We start from the raw sequence: 12,724 nt of genomic DNA, 5'->3' as shown, positions 1-12,724 counted from the left end.
AAGCTTGAGAGATGGGTTTGGCGAATAGGCAAGTTACCATCGTTGAGGTAGCGTTTTCTTTGAAGCTCAGTAGTGGTTTTGCTCATCAAATCGTTCATAATTTCCTGTCGTAAAGTCTATTGTCAAAGAAAGTGTTGTTGTTGTTGTTGTTGCATGACAGTACTAAGTTTGAACCCCAGTTTGGTAAAAAAAATATAAAAAAAATTCCATTCTTCCCGTTGGTAGTGTTGTATTTCAAATAATTATAATCTATATTTTTTATTATTTATTATTATGGTGTATTATTTCAATTAATTATTTCAAAAAATTGTTTCTTGCTTGTTATTTAAGTAGGCCAATATACAAAAGTATTCTTGAGTCTGTCTCTTGGTCTACAAAAATAAAATATCTAGCAGTTCATATTTGTATAGTGGAAATATGAACATTAGGAAAAGCAGAAAAGAAAAGAACTGGGACCTTTGATTTGCGATTTTACCAGGAGATGTAAATTAGTGGGTTGACTACATTTAAAACGAAGAGCTCTTAAGATGAATAGGAAAGCAGAATTATACGTGGCAGAATCTTGAGACTAAATTGATGGGCTGAATATTAATATATGTAGTTTTGTTAATGTAAAATAAAATGTTGCATACAAGGTGAGAAATCTTTGTAGGAAAACAAAGAAAACTATTGTAATAAAACAACACTTTTCGTAGATTGTATGCCATTGGATGTTTGTTATTTTTTGGAATGGCCATGCCATTTTTTGGAAATAATTGGTGACTCATGTCGGGTTGCCTATAAATATTTAGGTATTGCATTTAACATGCATAAATATTTTTCTGGTGTCAATCATATTGAAGTTTTTATACATGTAACCTTTCTTTGAGGTATTTTTTTAATTCGATTGTACTGACCGGATTTACTCGTATTTTTAAATAAAGTATTTCATTATTACTCTTTTAAAGCATCTGCAGAATTATTTATTTTTATGAATGCGTGTAGTACAGTACTTTACATTCTATTAATAAACCTTGTGTTTTATCAATAAACTGAATTTGTTTTATCTAATAACTGAATTACAGTACTTATGTATATGTTAGTATCTTTTTATTCTACATATTAGAAAGCAAACAGTACAGTAATAATAGATTATGGTATTTTGTGTATTCAGAATTAAATTTTATAAAAAGAAATAGATTGTATAAAAACATAACTATTTTATATGAAAAATTGCCATCCTGTGTAAGGTGCAAATTGATGGTTTTCAGAATTCCAAAATGAAACGACTTAGGGAGTAGCATTTTGGAAGTTGAAGTCAAGATTTATTGTAAGTAAAATAAAATAGCGATGGCTGCTTTCAATGAACCGGTTATTATAGAGCACCAAAGTTAAAAATACTGTTACTGATAATAATGCCGTTAAAAATGTTAAAAAAATTTACTGATGATAGCAAAATCCAATTTATTTTATACATTTCACAGAATATGTGTAATAATAATGAACCGTAATTTTAAATATAAATTATGAAAATTTGAGAACTTATACGTTACAGTTATTGAAAGGAATCTGTCTTTAATATATTATTAAATATATATAATATAAATATATTTAATATATTAAATATATATAATATATCTGTCTTAAATATATTATTCTGAATTTTTTGTCTACTAAGTAATTGTTTAAATTAACCTTGTTTAGAAAAGTTTTACTGTGTATTGTCATATCCAGATATGTTATATTTGAACACATTATGCTTCTGCTTAGGTAATGCATCTATAATTATATAATAGGGCATTATTGTTAAACAGAAAGGAACTGATTGGTACTGCATAATTCTTACAGTAGTAGATCTTGTAAATACCATCAGAGTTTCATATAATGAATGATTAGTTAATGATGAAAATTTTAAACATTTAATTCGTTCTTCTGATTGATAATTTTTATAAATATGCGCTGATATTTTCATACAACTTATTTTGTTTATTAAATTTTGGTTTCAGATGGGCCTTTGGCGATTGCTAAATCGAAGAAAATCTCTTTCTGAAGTAGTTAGAGAAGAATCACAATTAGGTAAAGTATTAACAACACTCGATTTAACGGCACTTGGTGTCGGTAGTACATTGGGTGTCGGTATTTATGTTCTAGTTGGTTCTGTATCAAAGGAGATTGCCGGTCCTGGAGTTATTTTATCATTTCTCTTTGCGGCTATTGCTTCTGTTTTTGCGGGTAAGTTTATATATATTATATATAAATTATTGTTAAAATGTTAATTAGATTAGTATTTACTTATTCTAATCCTTTTCTGATTGTGGATGAGCAATTGAAACCGGCACTCTTGTAGTTTTTTCTGGTAACATTGAGGTATGTTGGATAGTAATCTGTAATAGTAGATTTTTTTTTATATAATGCAGTCGATGGACTTTGAAGCTTACTGTTAAAGTTTGGGCTGAGAATTTTGAAGAAACTAGCTCAGTGATAAACACATACATATGTGCCTATCAAAGAAGATGATGTGATAATACTATAAAGTGTTTTCAGCCCACAGGAGGCATGAAAAACTGATTGATGAAGAAACATCTACAATTCACATCTCTTGGGCTAAGGCTTAAACACCTTAACCACCTTTGAGACGCCTTAAACACCTTTGTCAAATTCAAAAAGAGCAGCCAGCAATACAACACTGCTGAAGTTATGAGTCTCCACATAATACAATGTTTCAGAGGGCTTAGAAGATAATTCAACCTATCTCATCAGTGGAAGATGCAAGTCCGACATGTTCCGTGCACTCGACATCAGATACTTATTTAGGCCTATAGATAGTGATTCAGATTGAACTGTACCAAATTCTTGGTAACAATTTTTATTTAATTGAAATTAACTTGTTTTTGGTTTGTTCAAAGACATAGTGCTTTTTTATTTCATAATAGGCCTACAAAAAATAGTTTATATTGAACTTTGAGAAAACTTTGATCCATAAACTGATTTAACTGTACAGTAAAGTATGTATTTAATCTTTAATACAATTTTGTTTTTATAGTCAGTACTACATATTTTTATACTGTAATGTCTTCTGTTGTGTTTAATAAATAACATTTATTCTTTTTGTGTGTTAAAACTGTAGTTCTTATTTATATACTGTTGTTTAAAGTGGGTTTTTAAAAATAATGTTGGCAATCCAGCATTGACATCCCTGAGCATGCCAGATTATTTTGGTCCTACTGTATATATAATTTATATTAATAAACAACTTTCTATTTTTAAAAAAACAACATTTTTATTTAAAATATAATTAGTTTATACAAGTTAATATATATTTAACTATTGTTAATAATTATATAACTTGTAATATTTTGAATACATGCAAATATTGTTTTATAAAACTACTTTTTTTATAATACATAGTGAAAGTCGAACTTTACATTACAGAGTCTATTAATATTTTAATAAAGACAAAAGGCTGTTGCTGATTAATTTCTAAACATACTTAATTACTAAGAATTGGTTGATAACCAGGTGCTCATGGAAATTATTTATGATGTGTCAGCTATTTATCGTATTATAACTTATTTTTGAATATATATATATATATATATTCAAAATTCAAACAACTGAAACTTAACCACCAGAGCATTGTAACAGAAAAAATCTTTTTCTGTTTTATTTATATAAATTATAAACCAAATTGATCCATTTTATATATATATATATATATATATATATATATATATATATATATATATATATATATATTATAAATGTTAATTTTCTCTAAGAATATTATCAGAAAGGTTTATTTATTTATTTTTTTTTATTAATAGGTCTTTGTTATGCTGAATTTGGCGCTAGAGTACCAAAAGCTGGTTCTGCATATGCTTATAGCTATGTCACTATTGGTGAATTTGTTGCATTCGTTATAGGATGGAATCTCATAATGGAATATGTTATAGGTAAAAAACTTTTATTTTATTTCATGTTTATGTTAGTCTAAAGTTTTACCAAAATTAATTTACATATATAATCTATTCTACCCTACTAAAGGGCATTTGTGTGTGCGTATGTGCGCGCGCGCCTGTCTGCCCCCATCCATCCCCCTTAGCCGAGAACATGGTTACATGACTGCCTGTCAAAAAATCATATGATTTTTTTCTTAAATGTTTATAAACGATAAGTAAGAAGAAGCAAAACCAACAAATAACAGTAGAAAGAAAGAACATGCTTACATGATTGAACATACTGCTCGTCAAAAAATCATAAGATTTTTTCTTAAATGTTTATAAACAATAAATAACAACAGTAATAATAATTATAAAATAAATTAATCAATTTTACTACTGTAATTCTTTCATTCAATATCTTAGCAGATTTTAAAACACAACCATTTTCGATACAAATAAATCGATACCGAAAATACTATCGATTATCCATTTAGAATCGTACATATATATTTTTTTTTGGCCCGGTAGTTACAATTAAACATTCATTTAGGCAAAACACGTGGGTCAAATCAAATGGTAAACAATAAAGGTTAGAATTGGAGGCAACAATAACGGTCAAAATTAGAAGAATTTTGAATCCTATATATCCTCTTTAGCAATTTATTGATTTTGTAGCCAACTTCTCTTTTGTTATTGTGTCAAGGAAGGTTAGTTTTATATTACAGTAATTTGTTTTGTAAATTGAATACAATATATAAAACAATAAATTAATTAATTTAATTTATATTTGAGCTTCCAGCTATTGTAGTGAGTGAATTTGCATATGGATATTATGGATCTTGATGAAAATGTTGAGTGTGCAATCTGTAATAGATGCCTAAATTGATCTAAACCAAATATAATTGGAAAGATTTGCTGGTATTTCTTTCGCTTTTCCTTGATCAATTTCTCAACAGGGAATCAATTTTGGACACCTAATAATCCCATTTTGAGATGCCGCTTGCCAGGTGAACCTGCCTGGAGGGCCTAGCTGTGGAGGCGTGCCATAGGCACACCCTGCAGTGAGTAGATAAAAGTACTGTTTTAAGCTGTTAATTGTGTTAAATTTGAGTATATATTAATATTATTAAATGAAGATGTAAAAAAATTTGATTTATTTTATTAGGTATTTGATTAAAGAAAGGGTTGCTATAATGGAAGGTTATGTGCGTCCCTTTAAGAAATACATAGAATATTAAAAAAAAAAATTTCAAATGTCAGTATTCCAGCAAAGAGTAGCATACACAATTTGGTTAAAGAAATGTCATTTTCAAATCTAAAATGAGTTTGGCAACCTTCCATTAGGACTTCAGAGGCCAAAGCCGATATTCAGTGAAGAATTTCTGCCCGCCCGAAAAAGTCCATATGTAAATTATCACTACAAAGTAATGTAAAATACACACTTGCCATAAGATTCTTCACGATTTAAATTTGAAACTGATTGTGCAAATAGCTTATTACAACAGGCAGACTGAAACATCCTATTATAATGACTGGATCTTAAAAACTTGGTTATTTCACCCACAGATCCGACGCTGTATTTTATGTCAGATGAGGAGTGGCTCTATTTATTGATGTTGTTGGTTGATGTATTTATTGTTGGTTTTATTTTTGATGTTTGAACATCCACTTCATGAAGAGAAAATTGATGTACGATGCAATGTTTTTGCTAATTGTATAGCTGGGCCAATATTTTTTGACTGGATTATCAACACAAAAGTAATACCGTACAATTTTCAAAGAATTCTACATTTGGTTAACAAATTGTGAAAAAGAGAATGGCTTTTTCCAACAAGATAAAGCAAAATGTTATGTCATACGATTCACGAGACTTTAACAGAAGAAGGAATTGTCAGCAGAAGGTGATGACCTCCATGTTAGATTTCTCTAGTTGAAATATTTTCCTTTGGAACTGATTGAAGGATAGAGTTTATGAATTGAATCTCTACATTGTTGGTGAACTGAAGAGAAACATTCAAAAGAAATCGACGTAACAGTGTTTCACTTCAGGTGACTTTCATTATGATCACTTGAGCAAAAACAGTCCATTGCTGAGCAGGGCACTCGCTTTTGAACATTTTTTGTAAAATTTAGTAAATATGTAAATATTCGCTTATATAAATATAGAATCTAATTTAATTTATATTTTCATTTTTTCATTTCATTCATCAAATTTTACATGTTGCAACTGTGTTTAGTCTGTATTAGTTCAATTTTAATTTGCTCATCCACTATTAGAATAAAATTACAGCTTATGATTAACAAAACAAAGATGTAGATTGTGCAATTGTACCAAATAGTAATAGAATGCGAATATGTAAAAACAGTATTACAAAAGTAAATCTACCACAGCTAACAAGATATTGTATTATAACTCTTCTAATTACTGTTACACAAAATGTTATAAATCCTAATTCTGATGTCATGCTGTCTCAGATGCGCCTTCCTTACCACTTTGATTAAATAGCCCTTTTCAGGGCCACTTATATTCAAGTTAGCTCTTGTCATCCTCTGATTATATCATTTCATTTTAGAGTTTATTGTTTTGTCTCGTAGGTGGTGCTAGTGTTGCACGTGGTCTTAGTATGTACCTGGATTCACTTATGAATGGAAGGATGGAGGAATATTTTCGTAGTGTTATATCAATTAAATCTGATTTTTTATCAGAATATTTTGATATTCTTGCTTTTACTATATGCGTATTACTCGGATGTAAGTGTTACTTTAATATATATACATATATATTTTAACAGTAGTTCTATTATTAATAATTTTTTATTACAATGGAATCCCTTTAAGATGTTGGCTGCAGTACAGTTACATATGTCTGTACAAGCATTTACAGTGAGGTGTCCTATTCTGCCCTTCACTTTCTCTGTAGTAGGTGTATTTTTCATCTATTCTCATTTATTTTTTATGCCATACTGAATTCTAAAGATTAAATTTTGATGTTAGAAGGATTAAATTTCTAAAAGACTTTGTTGATCAGTATCAGACTGTTTGAATATAAAATGTACAAATAGTTCTATCAGTGACTGCAATATTAAACCAAATTTAAAAAAAATAAAAATATTAGAAGCGAATTAAATTAATGTAAAGTCATTCTTTTTGCACAGAACTGTGCAAAAACTTTTTCATATGAATATTTTTTCGGATGTGGAAAAATTTAAATTTGTCACTGTTGATTTCTAAAATTACCATATTTTTTTAGACTAGGAAATACACGTTTAATTTATCAATTTAATTAAATTTCTGGTTTCTTTATTTCTATTTTAAGATCCTCTTCCTCAAAAAAAAAAACAAAAATTTTATAAAAATTTCTGGAATATGTATATGTACAATGTGTATGTGTACTGGTAATATCTCTGGTCTGGCTTGAAGTTTTTTTTTAAAATGGCTTAAAAAATTCTATATACAGAGCATTGATAGCATTAAATTTTAGACAAAGTTTAAAAAAAGGGGGAGTGGTAGTTTCAGCTGTTTTTGATTTTTGACTTTTTGTATAATATTTGTAGAAAATTGGAGCTTTTAAATTTTATTTAAATTTTTATGTCGGTTGGATTTAGAGGCATTATATCTAACAGTTTTTGCCTTTTATCTTGAAACCTGTCAACCAAAAAAGTTGCAATTTGACTATTGTATCCTAGCTTTTGCCTGATTTTTGAACCCGTCAAATAAGGGGGATCATGGTAACCATATTTAAAAAAATGTTTATGTAAGTTGTGAAATTACATTAGTTTAGTTATTGCCAACCTTCGCCGCTAGTAACACCACATCTGCACAAATTAAATACGGTATGCATGTGCGTGTTTTATTTAGAATCGATGAATTAAACGAAAAAAGTATTATATTTAAATGAAATTATAAATTAAATTGTATGTAAAAGACGTGCAGCAAAAACAACCCACTGTCGTCCTGTCACGTGGCTAAAGCCACATTTTGGGAAAGTTCTAAAACTGTGTTGTCAGCTTTTTTTTATAAACAACAATTTATTTTTAGTTAATAAATAATTTATTCTTTATAAATTTTTATGTATTTTCTGTTTAAATTTTTGTTATAGTTGCATTATCAGTTGGTTTGAAAGAATCTATGATATTAAATAATTTATTAACAACTGTTAATATCGGTGTTGTATTATTTGTCATAATAGCTGGTTCATTTAAAGGTTAGTATTATTTATTTATTAGATTAGTATAATGGTAACATCTTCATTAGATTAAATTTATTTAGTAGCGTATGATATTCCATGTTATAATAAAGGCAGATTAGTAAAAAAATAAACAACTAAATAAAGACCTATAGTATAATGCAGTGAAGCAGTTGTCAAATGAAAAAGGATTGTAAAACAACACAGAATATAAATGTCATTTCATATTATACATACTAAATAAAAAGTAAGTGAACAAAAGTAGAATATCTAATACTACAATGTAGTGAAAATAGAATAAAAAAATTAATATAAATTCATTAAAATGTTTTTGCTAGATATTCATTAGCCAAATAAAATTTTCTTTCTTTTAAAAAATCCTATATACATGGATTTAAAATTATTTAAGAAAATATGTTTTTTAAAAGAAAGAAGAAAAAAAAGTTGTTTATATTCAGAAATTTATATTTGTACTATTGTATGATTGTTTTCATTTTGATAACTGCGCTTTATTGTATAATACTATTGTTTTTATTTAATTACGTTTTTTTTGCCAATCTGCCAATTTCCATGTTTATCTGAATTGCTCTGTACAGTCCCCACCAAGTAATGTCAAGCTTGGATTGGTGATGATTACTACCCGACGTAAAAACATGTTCCTCACTTTTAGTAATACCCCTTACCAAATAATTGTTCTATTTTTAACAAATGAATGCAACAATTTTGAAATAAAATGCAATCGGCTAATTCTGTACTGTACATTGTAAAATGTAATAACAGATGACAAAATATTATCTATTACTGTTAGATTAAAATGTTCCTTTCATTTTCAGTTTTGTGCTACTTAAAAGCTAATTCTTTCAAAATTCTTCTTAGATTACTTTCACTGCCGTTAAAAATCAATTTTAATTTTCAATTCTTTACAGAGTTTGTTAACGGTTGGCAGCTCCCTTATCTTTGAGTGAAATTCATTCACAGTTCACCTAACCATACCTTTATCAAAATGATCTAATCTGGTAACCGGTTGATAACATTTCTTTTCTGGGCTGATGAATGTACATTCTAGCCCCTCAGATCAACCCACCGGGTTGGTCTAGTGGTGAGTCCATCTTCCCAAATCTGCTGATTTGGAAGTCGAAAGTTCAAGCATTCAAGTTCTAGTAAAGTCAGTTATTTTTACACGGATTTGAATACTAGATCATGGATACCGGTGTTCTTTGGCGGTCGGGTTTCAATTAACCACACATCTCAGGAACGGTCAAACCGAGAATGTACAAGACTACACTTCATTTACACTCATACATATCATCCTCTGAAGTATTATCTGAACGGTAATTACAAGAGGCTAAACAGGAAAAAAAAAGGCCTCTCAGATCGAAGAAATTCAATTTTTTCTTTTCTTAGGCTTTGAACCAGAGTCCTGGAAATGCCACAGGCAGCTGCAGTTCTCTCTTCATACTTCTTTGTAGCGATTAAATTTTTGTTTTTTTAATTTTCCGACAACTAAAGATTCTTTCTTCATGAATCATACTCGTTTTTAATTTTGTGCATCTCTCTTCAAAGTTTTTACCTTCCACAGAAAACTTAAATTCAGCCATAACTATTTGCATGTGAACAAACTACTTTAAAAAGTTTGATTCATAAACCATGATAAAAACCTTTTACAAAATATTGCAACTTACATTAGTTGACTATGTAACAAAAGAACTGTACCAAGAGGCAGAACCAAAAACCTGAACTTTATATACACTGAAATTCAAAAGAGAAACAAAATTAAAATAAAAGTAATGATTTTTATTTGAAACATGATGTCACTTTCTTAATACTGTAAACACACAAAAATGCATTGCTTTGTAAACAACAGTTGCATCATATTTATGCTACTAAGAGATGACTAATCATGGTGTGCCAATGTTTCAGAGAACAATACTATAGTTATGGCGGTTATAGCATGTTATGAAATTTATTCAAATGCTTGAAATCTGTAGGTCAGATAAAGAAAATTTTCTTTGGGGCTAGCGTTGTAAATGTTCGTAGGAAAACTATTGTAATTTTATAAGTTTAAAGTATATACTTTAAACTTAAATTACAGTAAGTATATTACTTAAATTAAGTATATACTTTAAATTACCCTACCTATATATATAGGTAGGGTAATTTAAATGAAATGACTTTTATTTAAAGAAAGCTTTACAAGAAACTTAGAAATGAATTTAAAAAACTGAACTTTTTGTAATAGGGTGCTATTAGTGCCGAGATTGTGTTCCAATATGTGATGCTGGCTAGCGGGAACTTTCAGAAACACAATGCAGTTTGATTCATCACGCTACCATTGTTAAGTTTTTGAGCTTCAAAAATTGGAATAACATGTATTCTCACCTTTTGTTATTTAAAAAAAAATTTAAGTGAAAAATCTTGAAGAATAATGTGTTAAATTATGTGTCTGTAAACAGTTTACGGAGAAATGCATCAGCAACCATTTGGGAACGACTGTACAAGCAGATTGTGTACTATGAATGATTTAGTTGTTTTAAAGGGAGGAGAACATCGACTGATGGAGATTTCAGACCTGAATGACATACATCAACTAATGAGAATAACAATCCAATTCATGCTGTGGTTCGTGATGATCACCACTTTAACTGTCACGAGAGATTACTGAGGAAGTGGACATCAACGTAGAATCATACCATGCAATTCTAATAGAACAATTTTAACACAAATCACAGTTTTGGAAAATTCATGCTGTATTTGCTGCTGATGATGAGAGATAACTATTGAACATCGGTGAAGATCTTGACCGTGTCGATGCCAGTGAAAACGTTTTGAATAAAATTTCAACAGATGAGACTTGAGTTTATGGCTACAATATTGAAACTAAGATGATGCAATTGTTGCCATTTGTAGGGAAAATGAATCTCTTAAGATACCTGAGGTAATGTTTTTTATCAGTTCGAGCCAACCAGGGTAAAAGAGAATTCAGTGGCCTGAGGGGCCCAGATAAACATTAAAAGTTTTGCAATCTTGGTACTGAGTTATATTATTAATGTATAATTTTCTCTGTAAAGTGACTTTTGTGGGTCTATAAAAAATAATCTTGTTTTAAAGTCCTTTAAAATACACAGTAAATTATTTTTACATTGAGAGAGCATTCAGTCGCATCATTATTAAATCACTAGTTATAAATGAATATATTTTTGTTTGTTTAATTCACAAAATATAACTCCAGGGAATAACTCACTTTATTTTTATAATTGCTTTCCACTTTAGATATTGGAGATTTTTAAATAGACGTTACAATAATTTTGATTCATCCCATTAAACAATTAAAACATGTTAACAAATTTTAACTGGTTAGTTACTAATAAAAAATAACCAATGCCATGGAGGCTAACAGACTGACATATAGATTTTATAAATCTATGATTATAACATATTAAGGTTTGAATAATCAAGAAATTGTTAGCATTCATTTAAAAATATTTTTTATTTTTGTTACTAGTTAGAGGATAATAAAATTTTGTCCAGAAATGTGGATGACTAGAAATTGTGTGGGTTTCACAAGATTAAAGTTGCCAAATTCTGGTAATGGAATTTGTTGGGTGTTGGTAATTCTCATTTTTAATTGGTCAGAGCCATTACGGTGACTGACCAACATTTGATGATACCTGTACAGATAAGAAGGAGATTAAGTAAAAGAAATGAGGAAAGGGCAAAACAAAATGTGCATAGTCAATTGTTAAGTGGACTTAACAATTTTAATTTTTCTTTGTTACGTTATTCATTGTATTGTTGTTTTACAGTACATCAGACAAGCAGTAACCATTTATTTAGTGTCTTGATAATTCAATCTTGCAACATCACACTTGATTATCATCAGCTCTGATCTCTGATGTAGAAAAATCGCTCAAATATGAACTGGAGTTTTGTTTAGCATTTATAAGTACAAAATAAAAATACAAAACATATTTATTGCTTTTTACATAGTGTCCTTGAAGTTCTACACTTTTCCTAATGTTGGGGAGCTTGTGCATCCTTCATAAAAAAAGTTTGAAGATTTGCCACTGGCTGATTGCACATGCACTCCTCTATGAAGTTTTCACTTTGTTATTAATGTCCTCCTACTGTTTCCTTCAAATGGCCCAGACAAAAAGAAATTGCAGAGGATAAATCTGGACTGTAGAGGGGATGTTCTAAGGTTTCTCAGTAAATTTTATCCAATTGATCTCAAGTGCTGTTGGCTTTGTGAGGCTTGGCATTGCGAAGGGTAATCAGATCTCTGATTACCTGATGGCACTATGTTTGTGTAGGCAGCTTTTACTTTGTTGAAGAGGTGGCAGTAATATGTAGCACTCACAGCGTGTCTTATGGCATGGGCATTTTTATGACTGATGCCCACTTTTGAAGCAGTTTCATCAATAGTAAGGTGCTGATCAACCTCATTGAGGTCACAGAATTGTTGCCATCTGTTACACTTGTTCCTTGATTGTTTATTGTAACTCACATTGTCCACAGCTTCACGCCCTCCTTTAAATTTGCTGGTCCAGTTGTACACTTGCGTTTCTGATATATCTTCAAAATGTGCTTGCAGTTTAGCCAGAATTTCAGAGGGGTGTTG

At 29.5% G+C, this 12,724-nt stretch overlaps 1 protein-coding gene across 3 annotated transcripts in view; it reads left to right on the top strand.

Moving 5' to 3' along the window:
• LOC142333687 (high affinity cationic amino acid transporter 1-like) overlaps positions 1-12,724 on the top strand; it is a 70,654-nt gene that overhangs the window by 32,292 nt on the left and 25,638 nt on the right. For all 3 annotated transcript variants that reach the window (XM_075381112.1, XM_075381111.1, XM_075381110.1), the window contains exons 2-5: positions 1,986-2,211; positions 3,804-3,932; positions 6,516-6,671; positions 8,020-8,124. In XM_075381112.1, coding sequence (XP_075237227.1) covers positions 1,986-2,211; positions 3,804-3,932; positions 6,516-6,671; positions 8,020-8,124 — 616 coding nt within the window. The remainder of the gene's footprint in view (positions 1-1,985; positions 2,212-3,803; positions 3,933-6,515; positions 6,672-8,019; positions 8,125-12,724) is intronic.

This window comes from Lycorma delicatula, chromosome 13, assembly GCF_047948215.1.
Source record: "Lycorma delicatula isolate Av1 chromosome 13, ASM4794821v1, whole genome shotgun sequence".
Lineage (NCBI taxonomy): Eukaryota > Metazoa > Arthropoda > Insecta > Hemiptera > Fulgoridae > Lycorma > Lycorma delicatula.
Note: the sequence above shows the minus strand (reverse complement) of the source record. Positions and strands in the feature narration are given on the sequence as shown.